Source organism: Panthera onca, chromosome B3 (genome assembly GCF_046562875.1).
Source record: "Panthera onca isolate mPanOnc1 chromosome B3, mPanOnc1 haplotype 2, whole genome shotgun sequence".
Taxonomy (NCBI): Eukaryota; Metazoa; Chordata; class Mammalia; order Carnivora; family Felidae; genus Panthera; species Panthera onca.
In genome coordinates this window covers 67,522,255-67,549,933 of record NC_138344.1, presented here as the reverse complement: position 1 = coordinate 67,549,933, position 27,679 = coordinate 67,522,255, and the positions used below count along the sequence as shown (strand labels likewise).

The window sequence follows — 27,679 nt, the reverse complement described above, 5'->3', positions numbered from 1 at the left end:
AAAATGCAGGTAAATGGGAAAAGGGAGATCTGATCTAGTTAAAGTTGTCAGGAAAGCTACTCCAAAGTAACGTAGATGGATGACAATGAATTAACCATATAAAGGAAGGTGGGAGAAGATGAGGATTCTGAGCAGAAGGAACAATGCTGAAAGACCAGGAGGTAAAAGCATGGCAAATTCAAATACAGGCAGTTCAGTGTGGCTGAAGCAGAGTTAGAAAGAGAGAGAAAAATGGATGTAAGCACAGGCCAATACTTTGAGGGATCCTAGTCATTACCCTAAGGAAAATTATAACTCTTTAACGATTTTAAGAAGGTAAGTGATATGATCAGATTTGCATTTGCGTAAAATCACTGCCAGCAATATGAGCAATATGAAGAATGGGCTGGAGGAGAACAAGAGGAAAGACAAAAGATTTGGATGCCTAAGTCCAGAGAGAAAACAAGGGCGACGTGACTTAGTCTACAGAGAAGCAGACAGATTTAAAAGATACTTAGAATAGAAACATGTAAAATGTAAAGATTAGTTATGCTGCTGAGGGCCACAGGGCTGTTTCCCTAATTACAGCCAACCGCGGTTCACAATGCAACACAGTAAACAGGTTGTAAATGCACGCTCTCGGATAAAACGATTGCTCTCGTCACAGATGCATCTACTTGGAGCAGGTGTCTTGTCAGACTCTCATCACTCCACTCAAACGGCTAAGAAAAACCCTATTCCGCCCTCTCTTAGCCATTATCTCTGCTACGAAACTTTGCCAGTCTCAAATAGGCTAGGGTGCTATTTCTTCTGCGAAGAAACGAGTGAATGAAGCGACGAACGAATGCCTCCTGGGTGCTCCCAGTCCCAAGGAAAATCCCACCCCCCAGGCCTTGGGGCCTCGACATCTCCTCCCTTCACACACACCAGAGTCGCCCAAGCGCACCTGCGTTACGAACTCCGCGTTGATCTGGGACACAGTAGGAGCCACGATTTTCTTGGGCTGAGCAGGGGCCGCCATGGCAGTACTCTTACTACGCTCCAGTGGTAAGGAACGGTCCGTAGGAGGAACGGTGAACCCGATACACTTCCCCTAACAGGCAGCCACGGCTGCCTAATTCCCCGAAGCAAGCGCCAGCCAGCCGATAGGTCCTCAGCCTTCACAGTCCCACAAGAAACGCGTACAACAGCCCGTACATTTCCCCGGAAGCGGAACTGAACAGGGACGGAAGTTCGTGTAGGCGTTGGGTCTGAGCTAGAGAAAGCAGGGGCTTCGGCCTCCTCCGCATGCTCCCCCTAGCGGACATCTGAGAGAACACACCCAGCAGTCTGGACCGGGTCTCAGTGATAAATCTCAGGTAGGTGGTGTTGTGAGGGTTTTTCGTGGTAGAGTTAGTTGCAGAGGAGGGGGGAGACTTGACGAGGGGGTTCTCTCCACCCTAAAAAAAAAAAAAAAGAAAAAAAAAAAACCAGCCTGGTATGCAGGGCTCAGTTTTAACTGTTTTTAACAGATTCATGGAGGTATATATAAGTTGACATACAATGTACTGCATGCACAGATTTAGGGTGTAAAATTTGATCCGTTTTCAGTCATACGTCCGTGAAACCATCACCAAAATCAAGATAATACGCATATTCAACGCCCCTCAAAGTTTCCTCATGACTTTTGCAATCCATCCCTGTCGCCCAGATAAGGGGCTAAGAGGTTAGTGACTGAAGAGGCAATGGAGGAAGTAAGTGTAAAATGCATTTTCAACATAAAGGAAAAAAATATAACAGTAACCTGAGAACAGATAAGACTGACGTTGTTTGTCTTAAGGGCTATCTCTTTTTACTCTAAGCGCAGTGGAAATTTTTGATTGCCTATCCTCCCTTCTTTCCAAACACAACTTCAAATTTGACCATTATCCATATCCATACTGTTTTATATTGTATATGTAAAATAGAAAACATAAAAAGATGCATTCCCTTGCTTTCCAGAAGCATGTAGTTTTGTTCAGTGATTCTCAAAGGGTAGTAGTCTCAATATAGCAATAACAGCTAACCTGCATAAGTGCAAATTCCTGGGCCCAACACCAGACATCAGAAACTCTGAGGGTGCGGTTTAGTAATCTGTGCTTTTAACAAACCCTTTACATGATTTCAGTGCACACTAAAGTTTAAAAACCACTGATCAACAGTGACAAGAGAGTTATAAACGAAAAGCAGTGCGAGCATAGGGGATGGAGTGTTTAAGGCAAATCAGAAAAGCTTCCGAAGGAAGTTGTAACATTTAAGTTCAAACTCAAAGCATGAGTAGAAACTTGCCAATGTATATGCAAAATATTATGTGTTCCATATTCGTTTAATAATACCATGGCGTCATTTTTCTTTTCAGTTCTTTCCCCCTCCTAATGCTAACAGAACTCCAGCAGTTAGCCCTGAAACTTAAGCTCTTCTAACCAGCAACAGAAAGCTCGACAAGACAGGAATTAAATGTTCTTTCCCTGATTGTAAAGAGCAGATATTCTGTACCATCAAACACACCTTGGGGCGCTTGGCTGGCTCAGCAGGTGGAGCATGGATTCTTGATTTCAGAGCTTTGAGTTTGAGCTCCTGTGTTCAGTGTAGAGATTACTAAAACAAACAGTAGTCCTTGAAAATGTTATTTCTAACAAAAAATTCTCATAAGTTACCTAGACTTCAAAATTGTTGCTATGTCTTAAAACTGTAGTTCTAATAGGTTGTCTTCTGTAACATGTAAATTGAAATATTTTCAGGGTGCCTGGCTGACTCAGCCAGTAGAACACGTGACTCTTGATGTCAGGGTTGTGAGTTCAAGCCCCATGTTGGGATAGAGATTACTTAAAAATAAAAAATAATAATAATAAATCAGTTCATCATTTCAAAAAAAGTTTTCTGCAAGCCAGTTTTAAACTTTAGTTTTCCCCATAATTATGGAAAACCAAATAAAATCCGGCTCAACTAAATTTAATCTTTGAGTAGAGTGTGAAAGTCTATATCTAATTTAAAATAATAGTAGGTAAACCAGATGGAGACAAGAATATACATGGGAGGAACTAATTCTGTATTTCTTTAGTACAAATCTGGAAAGGAAGGGCAGAGGATAAATGGTTAAGCAGGTAGATCATGTGACATGAAATGGAGTTAACATATCCTTTTGTAGGTGATAAGAAGGTATCAGGGGCTCCTGGCTGGCTCAGTCGGTTAAGCGTCCGACTTCAGCTCAGGTCATGATCTCGCGGTTCATTAGTTTGAGCCCCGCATCGGACTCTGTGTAGACAGCTGAGTCTGGAGCCTGCTTCAGATTCTGTGTCTCCTTCTCTCTCTGCCCCTCCCCTGCTCAATCTCTCTAAAATAAATAAACATTAAAAAAAAAAAAGAAGCTATCAAAGAAATGTAATAAAAAGGAAAAGTAAAAAATAAGTCGGGGCACCTGGGTGGCTCAGTCAAATGAGCGTCCCACACTCCTTTTGGCTCAGGTCACGATCTCACGGTTCCGGGGTTCAAGCCCCATGCTGTTAGCATGGAGCCTGCTTGGGGTTCTCTCTCTCCCCCTCTCTCTCAAAATAAATAAATAAACTTTAAAAAATAGGTAAAAATGGAAATGATTAAATATCCATGTTAGGAAATTCAGTGTAGAAGGTGGATTGGAGTGGGCCCAGGAAAGTGTTTGGCAATTGGTACCTTATGCCAGTATTATGTGATTTTCCCTTTTTAAAGAAAAAAAAAAGTCCAAACTGTATAATTTGAAAGTTTATTTTTAAAATATTCTGAAATCTGAATTCTCCAAGACTCTTAATCACCATCTACTTTCCTTCAACACACACACATTTTGTCCTAAAATTGTTGGCCCTACTGCAGTACAAAACAAGAAACAATAATTCCACTAACTCAGCCAATCAAACTACTTCAGGAAGTAATCATGCTATAGCCTGGAATCACCGAAACAAAAAAATTTTAATAAATCTCCTTAAAGATATTTATAAAGTTTATTTTTTCAGAAAACCAAAGTGATTGATTCAACAATACCAACAGTTCTAGCATGCAGCAAATCATGTAACATCTAATGTTTAATCTTCTTATGGATGTATACAGTTTACTTTCATTCCTATAAAGTTTCCACAAGAAGCTTGCAATGATAAAGGTAAATAAGTATTTTGTTACAGGTACTTCAAATAGCACTACAGTACATCTTTGACAAAATTTGTACAATATTCCAACTTTCAATATGAAACAGCTTGAAAAGGCATGGGCCAAAAAAAAGTATAGTAGTTATCACTTAAGTAAAGAAAGTCTAATAATCATACAAGCACAACACTATTAGAACTCTCCCTGTTTGGGATGGGAAAGGACTAAATGAGACATTTACTTCAAATAAAATTACATAAATAGTTTTGGAAAATCCCAAAATACATAACTTCAGACGAAAACCCCTTGAACCTATATTCTTGGAAAACAGGAACTAGTTATTCCTTGTTTTTATGCAATAGGTATGTTCTTGAAAAGTTTTGTGTACAGCAAATTCTGTAAACCATCATGTTGCCTGCACTGGAGGAACATATCTGAAGGAAATCGAAGATAAATTATTCTTTAAAACATGATTCTCCTGCACATTTATACATCACTGAGCATTCTCTGTACTGTTGTTTTATGTCTGTGTATTAAACCCAAGGTTCTCAAAATGCATTTGGAAAAGAAGATACCAATGTCCCCTCCTCTCTCCTGCTACACAAAGACAATTTTTAGAGTATGACACAGAGCTTACAAAGCAAAGAATGTTCATTTTATCCATTCTCAATAGAGGGCTTGCCACTATATTTGTGATAGGACAAATACCCACCTGTTCTTTTAGAAAGCTAATGGTTATTTTCTTTAATTACTAAGAAATCTCATTCTTAAAGATTTTACTAAAAAATGGCAAATATGAAGGACAATTTGTGGTTGTGTAAGTCTTTTATAGCTTAAGATTCAATATTTCCCAAATAATGACAGTGCTGTTTAGAAAAAGGATACCCTCAATTCTGCAAGCACTTTATTCCTATATGGGAATAATTACCTTACTTATCAAAACAATTTATGAATTATCAAAATAATGTTCTTTAGCATTAGACTCTTGCAAGAAACATAGACTTAAAAACTAGAACTAGACCTGGGACATCTGGGTGGCTTAGTTGGTTAAGCCTCTGACTTTGGCTCAGGTCATGATCTCACGGTTCATAGTTTCGAGTCCAGCATTGGGCTCTGTGCTGACAGCTCAGAGCCTGGAGCCTGCTTCAGATTCTGTGTCTCCATCTCTCTCTCTGCCCCTCCCCCACTCATGCTCTCACTCTCTCTCAAAAATAAATAAACATTAAAAAAAATCAAAAAGAAAATAAACTAGAACTAGACCTAGTCCTTGCCATTTGATCAAACTTAACAGATTTACTTAAGTCATATAACCACCCAATGCATGAGGCATTAAAACAAAGTTTTACTAAAGTAAATCAAAGTCTTAGGGAGATGCAGATCTAAAGGGGAGTCTTAAGTCTACAGCTACTGCTGTCAATCACCAAGTAAATAGATGAATTGCATTTATTCCTCTGAAAAGATAACACTGCATACAGAACATCAAAGAGATTATGGCACTTGGACAATATTCCTGATAAGTAAACATGGTAAATGTATACAGGTGCATACTAACTTCTCTCCTACTTTTAAATTTGGGAAAAACAGCAAGCTGGGCAAAAAACCAATTCTAATCACTTGTGGAAAAGGAGGTGAAGCTACTAGAATCCTAAGAATAGCTTGCAAAAGACCAATGAAAATAATACTGTGATTTTCTCATCCATCTTCACTTTTACTGCTTTTGTATTTTTTACTTACAAGAGAAAAAAATTTTGCAATGGAATTTGAGCCATAGGTGGACAAAATTATGCTTTCGTGTGAAATATAAAACAAGTAAAATGTAGTGGGGCTATTTGCTGCAGCTAAAAACCAATTTTTACCTCTCAGTCTTAAGGAGATGGCATGCCTTAAGGAATAAGTCCTTTAAAAAAAAAAAAATGAATGAACTGAGTTATTGTACCACATCTTGGATTTATATTTTCAGTACAGCCAAAGTATATATTAAAATAAAATAAATGCTTACTGTGTGGCATCAAACCATGTTCTTCCCCCTAAATTTAATTTGGCTGTTCCTAAAACATCCTATTAATTTTCTACATACTGTATCTTGCTTCCTACTATGCAGAACAAGCAACTGCCTATGAAATCACCCAACCTAGTGAAGGCCTTTTAGTAAAAATACATTTAAAATGATACAGGCTTTAAGACCAAGATTATCAGAGACTACGAATGTGTTACTGGTTCTGTCAGTTACGTAACTGAATTTGAGAACCACTTTCTCTTGTGGTTAGTCACTCCTTAAAGTGAGTAAGTTGATGTCTCTTCCAATGAGGAGCCTGTCTGAATGTTTTGCCACAGACTGAGCATTCAAATGGCTTCTGCCCTGCGTGAATTAGATAGTGTCTTTCCAGTTTAGATGGAGATCTAAAACTCTTGGAACAAACGCTGCATTGGTAGAGAAGGCCATCATTCCTCTCCGCCCGCCCTGAATAACCACAACAGTGACCGTGATGGCTCTGCTCTGACTGCAAAAGTACACTGGAGAGATAGGGCTGCCTGTTCCTATAGGGGGGACTAAGAATGAAATCCTCCGATTCTGCCTTAACTTTTATTTCTGATATTTGATCTGACTCTGAGGCCTCATATTTTTGGAAACCGGGAGTCTGACATTGTTGGGAAGCATTATAGTTAACATTATCACCTGGATGAATGAGAAGTTGGTTCAAATTTTCAAATTCTACTTGGCAAAGAGATCGTCTATAAGGAATCTTATCAATATGAGTTAATTTGTGTCTTTTTAAATGAGCTGACTGTCTAAAAGATTTCCCACAAACATTACAGCCAAAAGGCCTCTGTCCAGTATGAATTAAATAGTGTCTTTGTAGTTTGGATATAGAAGGGAACACTTTCTCACATTTGTCACAAGGACACATCTTATGTCCAGTATGTAGGTTTTCACTTGGAACTGAAAAACCACACTGAAGCACTTCACAGTTATTAAAGAATTCCTCACCTGATGAACCGTAGATAGATACGTCTTTATTATTCGCTGAATTATCTATAGTTAACATGTTTTCTGTCGTAAGGATACCTTTCAAGTTTTTACCCACATTTTGGTTCTGGAAGTGTTTTTGCCAAGAAAATGGCAAAGTCAATGTTTTCTTCTTTTTATTGCCAACTGTCTTGTATGTTCCATGCTTGCCAAGAGGACCCATAAATGTTCTCTGGGTTTGTTCAGGGCTCTGCTCACCAGAAATAAGATCACAATTTTCCAAGAAATTGTTTTTAAATACTTTTTTCTCAGATCGAAGATTATCTAATTTCTTACCCCCAGCACGTTTAAGTTTAGCCAAGATTTTTTTAACAACGGTTTTATAGTTGTGGCTTCTTTTGAGCCTGCTTGGCATTTTGCCACCTCTGGCAGGAAAACACTTATGTCCATTGAGAATCTGCTCTGATTCAAAACACTCTTCACACTCTGGACACTGAAAAGGGACGATATAAATAGAGTGGACATCAAGTGGATTATTCTCCTCAGATTCACCTAAATCACCATTTTCCAAACTATCCTGCTTTGCATTTAATTTATTAGGCAGCAGGCATGATTCTGGACTCTTCACCTTTAATGAAAGAGTCTGAAAGGTCTTATTCCTGGTATGGATTTGTTTATGCTTCAGAAGTTTGCTTTGAATCTTAAATCCTTTTTGACAAAAACAACATTGAAAAGGTCTTTCTTCTGAATGCGTGAGTTGATGAATTTTTAAATGAGTTGACTGTCGGAAAGACTTACTGCACAGGACACACTTAAAAGGCCTCTGACCAGTATGAATAAGTGCATGCCTATCAAGTTTTGATTGTGATGGAAACATCTTGCCGCAGATCGTACATGCATGAATATTCTTTCTTTTCTTTGTAGGGCTGTATGCAGGATCAGATTTAGAGCACGGGTGTAATGCCCATCTTTCCTCTGTGGTAAAAGTATGATACATCCCATATACCGGCTTTTCTTGCTTGGCCTCCAGCAATCTTCTGACCTGTTTAACGTCATTCTGGTAGGTTTCATTGTGAAGTTGTTGGTGCTTCACAAACGTCTTCAGATTTTTAAAGTGGCGTTGACAAATGCTACATTTAAAAGGCAGATTATGAGTTAGTTGATGTCTCTCCAGATGAACCAGTTGTCTAAAAGTTTTATGACACACATCACATTCAAATGGCTTTTGACCAGTATGAATGAGATAATGCCTAGCTAATTTTGATGGCGTTTCAAAGTGCTTGAAGCAAATATTGCAAATATATGGCCTGTTTCTAGGTAGTTTGTTGGCTACTACACACTGTTGAATCTTTAGCATTTTTAAATTGTTTTCAGCCATCATATTCTTCAGTGATATACTCTGATGAACTCCATGTTCTTAAACTCCACAGACGTCTAAAAATTAAAAATAAAAATGTATTAATTTAAAACTTATTCATATGAAAAGAAATAATTTGTCTTTGGCTAAAGATATTAAGGGTAGAGAGGAACCTGGACTTTTTCTATGTTTATAAGTAAGTTAATAACTATTTTAGATGAATACTTTAGAATCATAAAACTAACTTCATACATAGAAATGATGAGTCTTTAAATTAAAGAAATCTTTAGGGGCGTCTAGCTGACTCAGGAGATAGAGCATAGGACTCTTGATCTCAGGGTTGTGAGTTCAAGACCCAAGTTGGGTATAGAGTTTACTTAAAAAAAATAAAATTAGGAGCGCCCGGGTGGTTCAGTTGGTTCAGCGTCTGACTTCGACTCAGGTCATAATCTTGCAGTTCCTCAGTTTAAGCCCCACAATGGGCTTTTTGCTGTCAGCACAGAGCCCACTTTGGATCCCATCTCCCTCTCTCTGCCCCTCCTCCACCTCACTCATGCTCTCTCTCTGTCAAAAATAAATAAACATTAAGAGAGGGAAATTAAAAAAATAAATTAAAAAATATATATCTAAAAATCAATATTAGTTGGATTTCTAATTGAGATAATGCATTAAAAGGGGACTGAAATGAATTTCTTAACATTAAATAGACCTTTTAATTCCAATTTTCCTAGTTCTCTAGTAAGTAGCTTTGTCAGTATTTGTTTTGTCATTTAAAAAAAATTAATCTAGACAGGTAAGAAGTGTAAGAATTAAAATATAATACTAAAAATAAGATGTATTTGCATTTAATTATAGCATACCATGGGCACAATCTGAGAAGGCAATGTTTCAGATACCAAAGTTGGATTTCTTAGCCACCTCATTAACAGTATTTATTTTTTTATTTTTATTTTTATATAGAGAGAGTGTGAACGGGGCAAAGGGGCAGAGGGAGAGAGAGACAGAATCCCAAGTAGGCTCCATGCTCAGCTCAGAGCCTGATGCAGGGCTTGATCCCATGACCCTGGGATCAACGCCTGAGCCTAAATGGAGTCAGCCGCTCAACTGACTGAGTCATCCAGGCGCCCATAACAGTATTTACTTTTAATTACTTCTTTGGACCAACAAAGACAACATGGACAGCTGGGAGAAAATGGCCCAGATAACTGGGGTTCTAGTCCTAGATTTGTCACCATATGATCTCAGTGGCAGAAAGAAAGAAATACAGATTCTTCATCTCTAAAATGGGAAAAATGCCTCCTGGCCTGCCTACCATATCAAGTTGTGAGAATCATGGAGATAATGCATCTGAATGTGCTGGAAAACTGTGAAGCAATACACAAATGTAAGGTATTACTTAGCTCAACAGTAATCAAATTTTAAAGCTTTATCCTTGTCTGCATAATTTTTTAGGGTTTCTACCTAAGAAATAAATACATTAACTAAATTTGTAGTTATGTCTTCTTTGCATTTTGTTGTTCAGCTCTCAAAAGACATGTACAAAAGCAATGAGGCAAATTGGCTACTTCTATATTTATCAATGGCTAAGTAATTTGAAAGTTGAGTGTGGTTCACTTTTCAGACAATATAATAAAAGGATCATTTTGGTCTTGAAGTTAATATGAAGATAAAAATGGTTTCTCCAATATCCCCCTGGAGGACACATTCAAAAGTTTACCAGGTATTTTCACAAAAACCTATCTTCCCTTTTATCAGAAACCAATTTTCTTCTAATCCTTTTACTACCTTAAATAAGGGGATCAGAGATTTAAAAAAAAAAAAAAAAAAAAAAAGCTCCTCTAGCTTTCTCATCTAATGTATTTTCTCGTTGAGATCAGAAAGTTGATCAATCTACCAGAAACTCCGCGTTCTTCTTTCTGTCAGCTGATCTTGCGAATATTCAACATATATGCTATTTGCTATTAACTGCCTTGTCCTATTAGACACCTTAAACACAAAGTCACAAACACACCCACTGTGGTTCTCTTCAGCAATGTGAATTAGAAACATGCAAAAAATTCATTTACTGAGCAAGTATCTTCTACCAGTTGCTGTATCTCTGTTTTTCAAAGTGTACATCGCTACCCACTAATGGATTATGAAATCAATATAGTGGGTTATGATCAGCAATTTTGTTTAATAAAAAGTAGAATATATCAGATTGTATTACAAATAGTAAAGATAAATACGGTTTTGTGAAACTTCTGTATAAAGATTAAGAAAGTTTGTGAAAGCTGTTCCTGGTGTTATCTCTTCAGACAACACTAGACAGAGGAACCCACAACAAATCAATCACTTTATTCAAAGTAACCAAATAATCTATTAGGTAGGATTGGGGCCCACAGGATGAGACAGGATTACTAAGGAAAGCAACAGTATCTGATTTTCTTCACTTGGCCCATATAACCCCCCAAATTTATCAAAAAATTTAATTAGAGGCCAAATGGAATATGCCACACTAGTCTATGCAAAATAAAAGACTGACTACAAGCCACTATATTAATTTACAAAATGTACTATATAACGCAGATATCCATGTTAGTGACAATCAGCTGTTGGTGCTATTAATATGCATTTTCATTACACGGAGTTACTGGTGAACAACCTCCAAATCCCTAAACATGCTAACACAGCAACAGTTTTGGGTATTAAAATTAAGTCATGAATCCAGTAAATTGCCAAGAACTTGGCAATTTATTTCATTCCTGTCGAGCTATCAGGTGTCAAGGTGGTCAATTAGGACAATGAGCCAAAATGAAAGTAATAATCAAGCCTTTATTCACTTACTGCCACAGTGCAAGCAAAAGGCAAAACAAAACAAGTACTGGTTCCCCAGGGTCCATTGAACAGAACTATACTAGGTGAGGATCAGATGGATGCAGTGCACACAATCATCTCTCTGCAGAGGAGGCCAGAACAAAAAGGCTTCTGCCTCCTCATGGATCTGTGGGCCAGGGGAAGACGAAGGAAGGGAAGACGAAGGAGTGGAAAGGTCCTGAGTCAAAACGGAGAAAAGTACCTCAAGCAAGTCCCTCCCCCCACCTACCCAAAGAGGTCTTGGTGGGCACAGAGGCACCTGGGAAATACTTCAGCCAAGATCTTTCAGAATGGAAGTACCTGAACCAACAATGCAGTCTAGTATAAGCCTGGGTAGCAGGAGGGAAGGAGTGAGTCCTTGACTGCAACTCCCCCCAGAAACTGGCCATGCACAAGTCTGGTGTGAAGAGGGCAGTTTCCTCCAGAAGGCCAGCCAGCCAAAACCATGCAATTGTCTACAGTCAGGCCTGAAAGATCACACAGAGGATTCTGGCCTACAGCTGACCTCCTCGATTCCTACTGTACAGTTTTCCTCTTTAATAGTTTCCATGGAATACTCTTGAAAAAATCCCACACTTGCACCACATACAACAACCATCTCCGATTCTAACAGGGTTCCTATGCCAGAAAGTGTCTATGGCTGATCACCTACCACTAGCACTAAAACTGTATTCTGTTGTCACTTGCCTTCACACCATGTGGGAAAGCACTTACTGGGAGCCCTGTACTGTTGGAACCATTGGTGGCAACCAGTGATCTCATCTGCTATTTATAAGCCATAGCTTCGGGATCCCCAATGCTCCAAGTGCGGTACCCTATGTACTTATACAGGGTGCATATTAATTTGATAAAGCTCCAAATCCCACTTCAACTGATTCTCTGTGCTCTCAATTGATATTTTTGTTGTTGGTAATCCCAAAGAAGAAACAAACAAACAAACAAACAAGACCAAGCCAACACCATGTTGTTTTTCCTATGTTAAATTGAAAATAAAAAAAAGTAAACCTCAGAGGTTCAACCTGAAGATTATTCTGACAACTGCAAGACAACACTCTGTTGGAAGACTGTAAAAACCGATTTAAAAAATTCCAAGACGCTTCCCGACTGAAAGCCTGTTGGTTTTTTACCCTTACCTAACACCATCAAAGCGAAATAAGGATCTCACAAAAAGCAAGTGAACAAAAAAAGACCGGAGAGAAACTTGGATCACTTCCAGCTGGGGAATAATCTCTGGCGACATTGATCACAACCTTTCCTCCTTTGTGGCCGCTTCTGCCCCACTTCCCCTGGCCCACTCTCGTGGCCTTGAACCCTCACCTCTCGTCCCAGAGGGGCTGAAATGGACAGAGGACCCTGACATCTGGCCCTAATCGTCCACAACCAATAAGCACCTAGGGGGTCCAGCCGAATCCAGAGACTGCAAAATCCCACACTAGGAAAGGAAGGGTGAAAACTGCTTTGGCCGCAGCCAGGGGAAAAATGCCACAGGAGACTCGACCCACAGCAGGGGAAAAGCATCCTTTCTGCGCCTTCCTCTAGGAGACAGACTGCCGTCCCCCATGAGACGCAGTCGGGAGGCGGGGAAGTGGAAAAGGAAAGGGGCTAAGGTCTTGGCGCCCCCGCTATGGGTCCCCGGACACCTTGGAGAGATCGAGGCAGGCCCGACCCTTCCCGAGGATCGCTCCACCTCACACACGGACTCCTCAAGTCCTCCTCACGCACCTGGAGCTGGCACGGACCGGGTAGGCGCGCATCTCAGGGCCCAGACGCCGCGAAGGCTACGGGCGCACGTCCGCAGGGCTGGCGCGGCGACGGGCTGAGCGCGCAGGCGCGGCGCTCGGGAGCGCCCAGGGACGCGGTCCGGCTGGAAACCGGCTCCCCCCACCCCAGGGCCGCCCTTCCTTAGGCGTGGTCTGCCAGGGGGCTGGGTGGTGGTGGGTGGGGGCTCCAGAGGTGGGTCCCTACCCCCAGCGCCGCCCACACCGCAGTGCCCTCGCGGGCGGAAGAGAATAGACAAGTGGAGAAGGGCGTTTGTTGAGATGGCTCTGACAATTCGATGAGATGAATGTAAAGTGCTCAACATAGTGCCTAGAGCGTAGTAAGCCCTTAAATAGCTTTATCATGTATTACTTTTTATATTAAACACAACTTTATAAAGTGATAGGATCTCATTTTAAAAATGAGCAAAATGAGGCTGAGGCGATAAGAAACACACCATGTCACACAGCTGATAGATGGTAGAGATGGAATTTGAACACAGGTAAGCTAGTACTAGACCTGAACTTTTAATTCACTACTTCTTCTCAAATTATAGATCATCTCTGTATTGTATGTGGACACAAGTAAGGGTTAAATGTTGTAGTTAAGTTACAGACTTGGGTGGCACATTATTATTGAATAAGATGTTTAAGATGTGAATAAGATCTACCCGAAATTTTAAGTACAAAAGACATTGGAAAATTATTGTGGATTTTTGCAGGTTCAGACTGTAACTGTCTCAGCTTGAGAGATGAGGTCATGAGGACAGGTAACAAGCACATTTTCTTTCAACTGTAAGTAACTTCCTGCATTACTTTTCAAGGACCACTGACAACAAAAATGGTTATTTCTAATGTCGATATACGTTCCTCTATTTAAAAAGGAAAAAGTTGGGCCAGTGAAAAGTAAGTGTCTATTTTCCGTGTGGTAACATGAGGAAATGGCTAATAGAAAATAAGCTTTTGCTTTTTATATAGCAACCTTGGAGGAGTCACATTTGGAAAAGGTTGAAGCCCTTACTTTCAACAGAAGCAGAGACAGAGAGAGGAGGGGAAAACCTTTAGGTGTCCTAAGTACTAACCCCAGTATGGGGACTCTGTGTGTTCAGATAACCCTTGGGGACTTGCTCCATTCTGCAGCTTCTCCTGGAAGTTCAGCTGACTAAACCATGCAAACAATTGCATCCATCACCAGCCACATAAATCCTCAGGAAAGATATGAAACTGTGAGAGAATATTACGTGAGATTTGGAACCAATGGAGGGTGCATTGCCTGCAAAATACATAGGCCTTTGCACCAAGAGCCTGAATTTGGAGTGTGGAACACAGATGAGACATGAATAAGCAATTCTCCAAGGCCACATACCCTACATCATAACTTTCCCCCATTCACTCTGAAAGCCATCTCAGGAGGCTTCTGGGGGAAAAGGAGAAGTTATCACAAATAGGTCATCAGAAAGATTTCACTGATTAGGTAAGATTTGAATGGGGACTCAGCAATGGGTACAATATGGATAAACAGAAACTGTAAGGGCAGGATAGAACATTGTAGGGAGGGATGGTAGTGACAAGGAAAAATGGCAAGACATACCTTTGAGTTAGTATCTTACCTCTGCAACTCACTAGTATATGTCCTCAAAAGTTACTTAACCTTGGGGCACCGGGGTGGCTCAGTTGGTTGAGCATCTAACTTTGGCTCAGGTCATGATCTCAGGGTCCGTGGGTTCGAGCCCCACGTTAGGCTCACTGCTGTCAGCACAGAGCCTACTTCAGATCCTCTGTCCCCCCCTCTCTGCCCTTCTGCTCGCACTCTCACTCTGAAAAATAAATAAAAAACTTTTTTTTTAAAAGTTATTTAACCTTTCTGAATCTCAGTTCCCTCATCTGTAAAATGGGGATATAATTAATCATTCATTGGCATATGAATGAATCAATCAACCAATGACATATCCTGTAAAAAGTGCGAAAGATTCATTTCTTAGTATATGAAGTCCTTGAAGTCAATGTAGTTTTCAGCTTAGAACAACGTACAAGGAAGTACAATGTGATAAGAGAAGATATGTAGAGGGCAGGAGGGAGGAGGAGGAATGTCTAAAGCTATCTGGGGCTTCAGGTGGAGACTGTCTTTGAGCTGAGGCTTTTTTTGTTTTTATTTATTTTTTAATGTTTATTTATTTTTGAGACAGAGTGTGAGCAGGGAAGAGGCAGAGAGAGAGGGAGACACAGAATCTGAAGCAGGCTCCAGGCTCTGAGCTGTCAGCACGGAGCCCCACATGGGGCTCTAACTCACCCAACTGCGAGATCAAGACCTGAGCTGAAGTAGGGACACTTAACCAAATGAGCCACCCAGACTCTCCTGGATTCTACAAACTTTTAATTAATCATTGTCTACATTCCAGCTGTCATTCCTCTATTTCAGGGAATATGAAAATCCTTTTTTTTCTGCATTACCCCCAAATGTCTTTATTTCTTGTGGTACATGACACTCACTGAGGGTCCTAAGAGGCAGTCCCCAGTTCAGATCTATGAGAGACCCTGACTCAGTGGAAGTAGCAGTTATAGAAGGAATCTTTCATCAGCCCTGTACTGAGTTGCATTGTGTCCCCCCAAAAAGATGTGCTCAAGTCCTAAGCCCAAGAACCTGAAAATGTGACTTTTTTTGGAAATAGGGTCTTTGCAGATAGAATTAAGGATTTTGATAGTAAGTGATCCTTGGTTTGAGGTAAGCCCTAAATCCAATGATGATTTGCCTTATAAGAAGAGGAGGGGCACCTGGGTGGCTCAGTCGGTTGAGTGTCCAACTTCAGCTCAGGTCAGGATCTCACGGTTCATGAGTTCAAGCCCCACATCCATCTCCCTGGCGCTGTCAGCATAGAGCCCGCTTCAGATCCTCCGTCCCTCTCTGCCCATCTCCCACTTGCGCTTTCTCAAAAATAAATAAAACATTTTAAAAAAGAAGAAAAGGACACAGAGACACACACAGACACGCAGAGGAGAAGGCCATGTGAATAATGAGGTTTTGGGGTAATAGTGGGTGAGGTTTGTGGGGTCAAGAGCTGACGGCCAAGAAAGAATTCTTGAAGACGTCTTTGGTGCAAAAAGATGACTTTATTAAGGCATGGGGACAGGACCCATGGGGACAAAGAACTGCCCTGGAATCCTGTGGAGAGACTGGTTATATATTTGGGAGTTGGGGGAGGTTTCTAGTGAGATTTTCATATGCTAAAGAAGACTCCCAGGATAGCGGAGGACTAGCTATTGTCAAGCTAAGGTGGTTTTCCACCAAGCAAAGCATTAGCATTGAGACAATAGGGAGTTCCTGGAGAAAGTTTTACTCTGCCAGCCTCAAGTATTTGTCAATGGGCTGCAGGTTATAAGGAAATTTAGTTCTATCTGCCATTTCCTTCTGCCTGTGTTTCCCACATCACTATGGAGGGGTGATGTTGGGGCTCTAGGAAACTGAGCTTGATAAGACTGCCTTTTTCTTGTAATTTGCTAATATTTTTGTAAACTGATGGAGACTGAGGTCCTTTGGTTTTTCCCCTTTCCTTTGATCTGGGGTAGCCAGGAGAACCAGAGGAATATCACACATATCCCACCTGGGGGTGGGGGTGGGGTGTTGGGGGGGGTGGTTTAAGGCCTGTCAGCTTGCCTTATGCTCCCTTATCATGGAGACAAGAAGCTGGAGTGACACAGTCAGAGGCCAAGGAGCCTCCAGGCTACTACAAGCTAGGAGGGGCAAAGAAGCATTCACTCCCAGATCCCCAGAGGGACCTTGGACCTGCCGAAACCTTGATTTCAGTCTTCTAGCCTGCAGAACATGAGAATAGATTTCTGTTGTAAACCATGCATTTTGTGGCCCTTTGTTATGGCCATATGAATGATGAGGCTTTTGGGGTGATCGTGGAGTTCATGGGGTCTGGAGCCCTGAAAACTGATGTAAGTCCAAATATTTTTATTTATTCCCTTGACATTTATTGAGCACACTTATGTGCCAGGCAGAGAAACAAGACAGGCAAAGTCCTTGCTCTTACGCACGGCCTACATTCTGATAGTGATGGTGATGGGAAAGATAGGAAATAAGGAAACAATAAATAAACAAGATAATTTCTGATGGATAAAAGGACTATTGGGACAAAGACAAAATTGAGGTGTCTGAGTGATGAGGGAGTGTGGGGCAAGCTGAGGGCAAAATACAGGCTGGCACCCCACACCCACCTGGGTGGAATATGTATGATATTCCTCGGACACCCCTGGCTACCCAAGAACAAAGGAAAGGGGTTTAAGTGCTTGCTATGATGATGTGGGAAACTAAGGCAAATGGAAAGTTAAATTCCCTTACTGCCTACAGCCCATTGACAAGTCCTTGAGAATGGCAGAGTGACCTCCCTCTAGGAGCTCAGCTGCCTCGATGATGACACTTTGCTAGGGGCAAAAGAGAACCTTAGCTTAACATTATCCCAACCTTGAGGATCCTGTAAGTCTACTCCCTTTATCTCAACTGCCCCAAGATATATGCTGACAGTCATACTCCATGCTTATGCCCCCCCCCCATATATATCTGAAGGGTCTCATGACTCAGGTTTTATTAAACAATAATAAAGGGTGTTTCCCTACCAACAGCTAGCCCCTCAATGTCCTGAAAACCTTGCTTCCAAAATACCTTAGAGACTTACTCTATCCCTGATCCCCTTCCAACCTGAGGGTATATAGTGAATTACCTGTCACAACCCCAGTGCAGCTCTTCCTGTCCCAATGCTGTAATAAAATCACCTTTTTGCACCAAAGACATCTTCAAGAATTCTTTCTTGGCCATTGGCTCTGGACTCCCCCATCACCCCAAAACTACATCATGAGGACTTCTTTAGATTAAGTAGTCAGGGAGGGTCTCTGAGGATGATGAGGGAGCCAAAGGCAAGCTGAGACCAAGGCAGAAGCTAACACCCCACAACTTCCCCTCCCCAGGTGGGATATGTGTGATATTCCTCAGGCACTCCTGGCTGCCCAAGAACAAAGGAAAGGGAAAAACAAATAACACAAATAAATTATCACAGTCATGCGGGACATGAGTCTCCATCAGTTTACAGATGTCTTAGTAAATTACAAGAAAAAGGCAATTTATCGATAGCCTAATCTCCAGAAACCTATACACTCAGTTTCCAGGAGCCCTAATATCACCCTCCCCTCCATAGAGATGTGAGGAACAAAGGCAAGAAGAAAATGATAGATAAAATTAAATTTCCTTATAACCTGCAGCTCATTGACAAATATTTGAGATAGGCAGAGTATAACACTTCTCTAGGAGCTCCCTATAATCTTAATGTTAATGCCTTACTAGAGAAAAAAATAATCTTAACTTGACTTCCAGTATCTTCTTTAACATATGAAAGTCCTTTCAGAAACTTCTCCTTTGCCTTTACTTGCCCCAACTCCATAGTATATAATCAGTCACTCCTCACAACCCCAGTGCAGCTCTTTCTGCCCATGGTCCTGTCCCCATGCTTTAATAAAATCACCTTTTTGCTCCAAAGATGTCTCAAGAATTCTTTCTTGGCCATCGGCTCTAGAGCCCCACCACCACTCCAAAATTGCATCAAAGAGATGACATCGAGCTGAAACCTGAATAATAAGAAAGAGCTAGTGATATGAAGATCCATCAATGGGAAGGGTGTTGCAAGCAATTGATCCAGCTGGTGCAAAGGTCCTCAGACAGGCATGATCTCGCTGTGATTCAGGAACTGGTAGGAGGCCAGGGGCTCTGAAATGACATTCAAGGAGGAAGTGTTACAAAATTAAATGAGCTCAGAGAACAGAGGAGTCAGATCTTGTGTAGCCTTGTAGACCATGGTAAAGGGTTTGGGTTTTATTCCAGATGCAAGGGAAAGCACTTGGAAGGGTTTAAGAAGGTCTGATTTGAATTTTTAAATGATACCTACAGCAAGTTGAGTTAATTGAAGGAGTATGGAGAGATTGCATTGTGTCAATTTAGCTAAGCTGGAATTAAGTTTCCCAGAATTCCCTTCCCTGCATGGCTCAGAGTTGTCAAACCTCACAAAAAGATTTTTTTGTTTGCTTTTTGTTTTTAATTTACATTCAAGTTAGTTAGCATAAAGTGCAACAATGATTTCAGGAGTAGATTCCTTAATGCCCCTTACCCATTTAGCCCATCCCCCCTCCCACAACCTCTCCAGTAACCCTCTGTTTGTTCTCCTTATTTAAGAATCTTTTGTTTTGTTCGCCTCCCTGTTTTTGTATTATTTTTGCTTCCCTTCCCTTACGTTCATCTGTTTTGTATCTTAAAGTTCTCATGTGAATGAAGTCATATGATATTTGTCTTTCTCTGACTATTTTTGCTTAGGATAATACCCTCTAGTTCTATCCATGTAGTTGCAAATGGCAAGATTTCATTCTTTTTGATTGCCGAGTAATGCTCCGTTGTATATACGTGTGTGTGTGTGTGTGTGTGTGTGTGTGTGTGTGTGTGTGTGTACCACATCTTCTTTACCCATTCATCCATCGATGGACATTTGGGCTCTTTCCATACTTTGTCTGTTGTTGATAGCACTACTATAAACATTGGGGTGCTTGTGCCCCTTCGAAACAGCATACCTGTATCTTTTGGATAAATACCTCATAGTGCAATTGCTGGGTTGTAGGGTAGTTCTATTTTTAATTTTTTGAGGAACTTCCGTACTGTTTTCCAGAGCGGCTGCACCAGTTTGCATTCCCACCAGCAGTACAAAAGAGATCCTCTTTCTCTGCATCCTTGCCAACATCTGTTGTTGCCTGAGTTATTATTTTTTTTTTAATGTTTATTTTTGAGACAGAGAGCATTAGTGTGGGAGTGGCAGAGAGAGAGGAGAGAGACAGAATCAAAGTAGTCTGCACATTGTCAGCCCAGAGCCCGATGGCAGGGCTTGAACCAATGAGTTGTGAGATCACGACCTGAGCTGAAACCAAGTCTGATGCTTAACCGGCTGAACCACCCAGGCAGCCACAAGTACAATTCTGTACACTATTTGGAAGGTAGAAAGAAGCAGTAGCCTATTGTTTTTACACTTGGAAGATGGGAGCAGAGCACAGGCACTCTTGTAGTAGATTTACATTGTTGTAATCTGCTGACTCACCCTCCTGGCCTGGGGCAACATCTGGCCCACAGCTCCTTCAGCTCCTGCCAAATTTTATCCTTCAGCTTCTCGAAGTCCTGGGCCAAGAGCATATTCAGTCCCATGACTAAGGGCATCAGCTTCTCCTGTGGGACACATGCCCTCATCCAAGTTGGAGGATTGGAAGTGATGAGAGACTGACAGTCTTTCCGATTCCAGTCCATCCTTGTAGATGTGTAGAAGCTTACCCTCCAGGTTCCAGTTGATTCTCACATCTCCTTCTCCTCCTTCATATTCATTGTCCCTTTTAAGTGCCAGAGCCTGGGGGGGTGTGGGGCACATACACTGTTTTATCAGCTTCTATAGTTGTGTGAGGCCAAAGCGCTATAACAAACTCATGTATATATAATATATACATATATATAGGAATTTATTTATATACTTTATTATGTATCTATATTTAAATATTTATATAGTTATATAATGTGTAATATTATATTTATATAAATACATTTTATGTATTTAATATGTGATATATATTTTGTATATTTAAATTATATTTTATATTTGAAATATGTGTCATTTTATATAAATATTTATTATATATATGTATATTTTTTAAAGAACAGAACTTTATTAGGTTTGTTTAGCACACAGTAAGCTCATAAATTTGAAAACCATCTGTATGCCCTAGATTCTCACATCTGAAGCTCTACTCCCAATTCTTTCTCTGTCCCACATAGCCTACTCTGTATTTGGTAACTCCTCCTGGCTATCCCACTGAAACTTCACAATCAACATGAACCAAAATTCATTTATTATTGATTATGTCCTCTGAATATCCTTTAAATTCATTCACGTTTCACATTAAAATATGATCATCACTTTCTCTCTCTGTGTCCTGGATTTTTCCAACAAAGCCTCATTTGGAATTTGCCAAATCCAAATTTTTTTCTCTTCCCTCCATGTTTTACTCAGAAACTAGAGTGGTCTTACTATACCCCAATTAAATCGTGTCAATCCTCTATTTAAAAATATCTTGAGTTACCCATTTTTTTGTGGAAGAAAACTCAAATGTCCTAACTTTTCTTCAAAGCCTTTGCTTTTTTAATTCCAGTATAGTTAACATACAGTGTTATGTTAGTTTCAGGTATGCAGTATAGTGATTCATCAATTCTATACATTACTCAGTGCTCATCAAGGTAAGTGTACCCTTAATCCCCTTTACCTAGTTCACTCATTCCCCCCACCCCCCTCTGGTAATCATCATTTCTTCTCTGTGTTTAAGAGTCTGATTTTTTGTCTCTCATTTAAAAAAAAAATATTTATTTATTTTTGAAAGAAAGAGCGTGAGTGGGAGAGGGGCAGAGAGAGAGAGAGAGGGAGACACAGAATCCGAAGCAGGCTCCAGGCTCTGAGCTGTCAGCCCAGAGCCTAATGCAGGGCTCGAACCCATAAACCATGAAATCATGACCTGAGCCAAAGTCAGACGCCTAACCGACTGAGCCACCCACAATGCCCTGTTTGTCTCTTTTTTGTTTGTTTGTTTGTTCATTTATTTTGTTTCTAAAAATTCCATATATGAGTGAAATGATATGGTATTTGTCTTTCTCTGACTGACTTACTGCACTTGGCATTATACCCTATAGATCCCTTCATATTGTTGCAAATGGCAAGATCTCATTCTTCTTTATGGCTGAGTAATATTCCATATTTTTACATATACCACAACTTCTTTATCTATTCATCTATTGATGGACATTTGGGTTGCTTCCATATCTTGGCTATTGTAAATAATGCTGTAGTAAATATAAGGGTGCATATACCTTTTTGAGTTAGTATTTTTATTTTCTTTGGGTAAATACCTAGTAGTGGAATTACTAGATCATATCATAATTCTATTTTAATTTTTTTATGCTATAAATTCTGTATTAAGAAAAAAGTTCAAATAAACATTACACCACAAGAAACTAGAAAAAGAAGAAACTTATCTGAAATTTAGTAGAGGAAGGAAATTACAAAGAAAAATCAGAAATAAATAAAATAGAAACCAGGATAAACAATAACCTAACATTGAAAGAAAGAAATGACTGTTTTTTTCCAAAAAAATAAACAAAATTGGCAATACTTTAACTACATTAACTAAGACAAAACAAGAAGACTCAAAAACTAAAATAGGAAATAGAAAACAATACAATAGATACCACAAAAATACATAGTGTGATAATAAATTACTATAAAGTTATGTACTAACAAATCAGATAACTTAGGGAAAAAATCCAGATAATTGCTAAAGCCATATAAGTTACCAAGATTGAATCATGAATTTTGAATCCAAGAAATAGGGAATCTTCTTAGACCAATAACAAGAATGAAAGTTGAATTAGGAATAAAAAAATCTCCCAGCACAGCAAAGCCCGAGACTACATGATTTCAGTGGTGAATTCCACCAAACATTTCAAAAAATTATTAATGATAATATTGATCAAAATTTTACAAATAATAGAATAGAGGGAGCACATTCAAAATCATTCTATGAAGCCAGTACTACCCTGAAACAAAATCATGATAAAAAAACAATACAAGAATGAAAAAGTCTAGTTTGTCCCATATGAGTATTGCTACTCTGGCTTTCTTTTGACATCCATTTGCATCATAAATGTTTCTCCACCCTTCACTTTCAATCTGTAGGTGTCTTTAGGTCTACAGTCTTTTGTAGATAGCATTTAGATGGGTCTTGTTTTTCCTATGCATTCTGACACCTATGTCTTTTGATTGGAGCAGTTAGTACATTTACATTCCAAGTAATTATTGATAGATATGTATTTAGTGCCATTTTTATTACTTGTTTTGTCATTGTTTCTGGAGATTTTCTCTGATCCTTTCTTGTCTTTGTCACTTTTGGTCTTTCCTTTGCACTCAAAGAGCCCCCTTTAATATTTCTTGCAGGGCTGGGGTGCCTGGGTGGCTCAGTCAGTTAAGTGTCAGTTCATAATCTCACAAATCATGCGTTTGAGTCCCACGTTGGACTCTGTGCTGACAGTTCAGAGCCTGGTGCCTGCTTTGGATTCTATGTCTCCCCTCTTTCTCTTCCCTCCCCTGCTCCCACTCTGTCTCTCTCTAAAATAAGTAAACATTAAGAAAAATTAAAAAAAAATATTTCTTGCAGGGCTGGTGTAGTGGTCATGAACTCCTTTAGTTTGTGTTTGTCTGGGACACTCTTTATCTCTCCTTCTATTCTGAATGATAGCCTTGCTATCATTGGGTAGAGTATTCTTGGCTGCAGATTTTTCCCATTTAGCACTTTGAATATATAATGCCACTGTCTTCTAGCTTGACAAATTTCTGTTCAGAGATCTCTAGCTAGCTTTATGGATTTTCCCTTGTAGGTTAAGGACTTCTTTTGTTTTGCTGCTTTTAAGATTTTTTTCTTGTTTTTGTCCTGGTGTTGGCCTGTTGTGTTATTTTGATGGTAGTTCTCTGTGTCTCCTAGGGGAATTTTCAGCTATTATTTCTTGAAAGAAATTTTCTGCCTTCTTTTCTCTCTCTTCTTTTTGGACTCCTATAATACAAACATTATATTATATTATATTGATATATTGTATATGATATATTACATTATATCAGTCACATTGATGGAGTGACTGAGGTCTCTAAGTCTATTCTCATGTTGCATAATTCTTCTTTCTCTCTTTTGTTCTTTATTATTTTCCATTATTTTGTCTTCTAGGTTTTGTCTTCTAGGTTACTAATTCATTCCTCTGCTTCTTCCAGCCTGCTATTCATTGCATCAAGCCTGTTTCCAATCTCATTTATTGTACTCTTCATCTCTGATTGATTCTTCTTTAAGTCTTTTATCTCTGTGGTAAGGGTCTCAGTGATGTCTTCTAGTCTTTTCTCAAACCCAGTAAGTATCCTTGTGATTCCTTTCTAATTTCTTAATCTTCTCAAGAACTTTGAAAGGAAATATTTTTGTCCCTATTTATGCATTAGGAAACATAAAGACTTAGAGTTTAGTTGACTTGTCAAAGTCATGCAGCTAGTGAGTGTGGGAGTAGGTTTCAAATCCAGATTTGTCTTGACTCCAAAATCTATATTTTTTCTATTGTGCCATAATATAAAATATGTAATACAATGTCTACAGTATATTTGGTGCTCAATATATTGTACTTTTTGTTCTTATTTTTTTCACTTGGAGTCAAGTGCTTATGTATTTTAATATATTTATATAAATACATTTTATATATTTAAATACATTTTAAATATATTTTGATGTGTATTATATAGGTATTGTGTGTGTGTGTGTGTGTGTGTGTGTGTGTATCCTTCCTCGTGGTTCTGCTTCCCTGATTGAACACCACTGAAGCAGGGACAAAAGTGAAAGCTGGTACACTTGTTAAGAGACCAATACCATTTAGTCCAGGACCAAAGATATAGGATGTAATCATGGAGATGGAGAGAAGTTTACCAATTAAGAAATGTTTTGAGGGCACCTGGGTGGCTCACAGAACTCAGGGAAATGCTTACATACATTTACCGGTTTATTAGTGGATATGATAAATGAGAAAATGAACAATCAGATCAAGAGCTATCTGGGGCAAAGTCTGGGAGGTCCCTTAGTGAAGGAGCTTCTGTTCTCATGGAGCTGGAGTATGTAACCCTCCCGATATGGATGTGTACACCCACTTGGCAGCTCTCTAAACCCCATACTTCTAGGATTTTAGAGAGGCTTTATCATGTTGGCATGACTGATCAATCATTAATTCTACTTTCAGCCCTTTTGCCTCTCAGCCCTCAGTACTAGGGCTGAAAATCCCAAACTTCTAATCATGACTTGGTCTTTCCAGTGACCAGTCCTCATCCAAGAGTCATCCAGAAACACACTCAGTCACCTCGTTAGAACAAAAGATGCTTGTAGTACTCCTATCTCTTAGGAATTTATATGAGTTTTGGGAGCTGTGTGCCGGGAACTGGAGACAGAGACCAATATATGTTTTTTATATTATCTCATGATAGATATATATTGGGTGACTTCATGTGTAGTTGTATCAAGCCCCGCCCTTGGAAGGACTCCACAGTTGGTTTAATGCTCTGCTGTTGCTGTCTTGAAATTCTTGATAATTTTTCAATGTGGGTCCCTGCAAATTTATTTTTTATTGGGCCCCACATAATGTGTAGCAAATCCTGATTGTCTATGAAAAGTGAAGGAAAAGAAGCTCAAGGATTAAACAATACTATGGATGGTAGTGCATCTGGAGGTGGAATTTGGGAGAGAAATCAAGAATTTTGATTTGATCATGTTAACTTAGATCTGCCTTTTAGACATTGTGATAAGCTATTTATTGATTACTTCCCCAGCATTCATTTCCCTCTTTCTGATTCCTGGCTAGACCCTGTTTCCTGGCCTTGTGGTTAGGGCTTGATTGGCTCTAGTTCCAGCCATCCACATACTGTCCTAGCATGGCAGGCTCTGCCATGTAGGGGTAAAGTAATCAACTAAGCTGAGTTGACTAGAGGTCTTTGTAATTCCCTTTAACCACAGATTAAAGAACAAGGAGAAGTCTGACTATTGAGAAGGAGAGGCAAAGGCTGCAGAAATGGAGCTTAAAGTGTTTTTTTATTATTGTTATTATTTTTTATTTTTATCCAAGGCCATGGATACTTGTGGGAAAAACCGCTTGTTTTCCTAGTATCTATCCTTGCCATCTTCCCATGTAACAGACCTTCCACTGTTTAGCTTAGTACATGGTTTCCTGGTATAAAGATTACATTTCCCAACCTTCCATGGAGCTAATTACAGTCATATGATTATATTCTGTTTAATAGCCTATAAGGGGATGTAGTGTATGCAATTTGCTGGACATATCCTTAAAGAGAGGGGGCATGCAATGTCTCCTTCCTTCTACTTTCATATTTCTAGAATTTGAATGCATCGACAGAAACACCAGTAGTAAGCAACAATAGGCATCCTGGTCCTTTGTCATCATGGAGCCATGCCGGTTCTGGACTATCTACCTCTTTTACAAGAGAGCTAAATACTATCTTAGTTGAGATAAGACCATTATTCCCCACTATTTTGGATTTCTGTCACATGCAGATAGCATTAATCCTCAATGATACAATATCCATATAATCAATTCCTTTTCTTTTGAGGTCACCTAAATAGTGAACTGTTGCAAAAAAAGTCTCTACTAACATTTTTTTCTCATTCAGGCCATGTGCAATTTAGTCTACACACACACTGAAAAACCTCTATTCAACCCATATTTTGCTTTGTCTTTTAAGTCCTCAAAAAATATATAGACACTTTACTAGAATCTATTATTAAAAACACCACTACTTTCTCTAGGGAAGCAGCAAAAATTAATCCACATTTTTCTGGCACCAGCTCACATTTCATAAACCCTTGTTTAAAATTAACCCAAACCATTAAAGAATGCAGAAAAAACTCTTTTTGAATTACACAGTAAGAGCTGCCTTCTGAGAAACTGAAATAGGTGAGTTTACATGTAGTCTCAGATAAGGTGACCAAATATCTAAAATTGGCTAAGACAGTACCAACTCCCGGATGGCTGGCTGTTCTGGTTTCTGTCTCAGCACACGTCCTGTGGTTTTGACCTGATGTCATCCTACTTTCAGACAGGAATTTCTGCCCCTACTTGGGCAAACAAGTTACTGAAAATGGAGAGAAACAACATGAAAGTGGAAGTGGCCAAAAAGCTAACTAAACTTTGGGTGCAGTTTTGGTTAACATTTTGATTCTTTGTTTGACGATGTTTGCAAGCATTTGTCAACAAATATTGTTCAGTTTGGGGTCTTTCAAACTATGTATAAAATGATACATTTCTAGGGTTTGATCAGTATTTTTAGAAAGTGGTATTGACTACAATAAGCTAGACAATGCCAGAATACATTTCACATATTAAAGATGAGTATTTTTCAAAAATTTTTGTTTATGTTTCGTCTGTGAGTGTTTGGTGCAAGAGGGTGATCAAAAGAGGTTTAAAACCCACCAAATTTTAGTCATGTAGGAGTACACTCACCCATTGTCTCTTGAATCATGCAGCAATATTAAGAAATTTTAAACATTTCATTCAACATATATTTGACATATGTAACATTAAGCATACTTGTGACTCCATCACTTCCCCAGATAGGGCTTCCCTTAAGCCCCATTCTTACCCAAGTCTTCCAAGGCTGTTCCAGGGACTTTACGGGTGTCCAGGTCTGTGGGATGGGGACTGTCTACAGGGGATTGGTCAGTGGACACTTCAACCTTGAAGTTCACTGGACAGATGGTATTTAAAGACTAAATTGAAGTTAGCCAGTTGGACAGGGAGAAAAGGGAATTCCAGATAGAAGAAGCAGTATATGTTAAACAGAAAAAAGAAAAAAAAAAAAAGAAAAAAAAAAAGAAACAGTAGAGTGCATGAGTCACAATCTCTTAGATGTAATTCTGAATTCCAAAAAGTTCTAAGAGCTGAAAGCATTGGGCAAGAAAACCAGATTCAGTCTGAACTCATTA

At 39.5% G+C, this 27,679-nt stretch overlaps 2 protein-coding genes and 1 long non-coding RNA gene across 5 annotated transcripts in view; all 3 read right to left on the bottom strand.

Annotated features, from left to right (window-relative positions):
* Positions 1 to 7,196, bottom strand: part of AQR (aquarius intron-binding spliceosomal factor) — a 106,111-nt gene extending 98,915 nt beyond the window's left edge. Inside the window, exons 1-2 of the mRNA XM_060619009.3 lie at positions 7,100 to 7,196; positions 926 to 1,418 (exon numbers count right to left, since the gene is read on the bottom strand). Coding sequence (XP_060474992.1) covers positions 926 to 1,000 — 75 coding nt within the window. The 5' untranslated portion in view covers positions 1,001 to 1,418; positions 7,100 to 7,196. The remainder of the gene's footprint in view (positions 1 to 925; positions 1,419 to 7,099) is intronic.
* Positions 3,723 to 13,176, bottom strand: ZNF770 (zinc finger protein 770). Of its 2 annotated transcripts, none has more exons than XM_060619012.3 (2): positions 13,014 to 13,176; positions 3,723 to 8,208 (listed from the first exon to the last, which is right to left on the bottom strand). In XM_060619012.3, exons 1-2 carry the CDS (start codon positions 13,043 to 13,045, stop codon positions 6,378 to 6,380), a joined length of 1,863 nt encoding a protein of 620 aa, XP_060474995.1. In that variant the 5' UTR covers positions 13,046 to 13,176; the 3' UTR covers positions 3,723 to 6,377. The 2 variants fall into 2 exon arrangements, with proteins under 2 accessions (XP_060474995.1, XP_060474993.1); XM_060619010.3 differs by having other exon boundaries at positions 3,723 to 8,512; positions 13,014 to 13,135.
* Positions 13,177 to 15,662: 2,486 nt separating this feature from the next.
* The window catches only part of LOC144616681 (uncharacterized), a 42,997-nt gene continuing 30,980 nt past the window's right edge, over positions 15,663 to 27,679 (bottom strand). For both annotated transcript variants that reach the window (XR_013556241.2, XR_013556240.2), the window contains 2 exons: positions 20,176 to 20,475; positions 15,663 to 18,806 (listed from right to left, as the gene is read on the bottom strand). This is a non-coding gene — a long non-coding RNA (uncharacterized LOC144616681). The remainder of the gene's footprint in view (positions 18,807 to 20,175; positions 20,476 to 27,679) is intronic.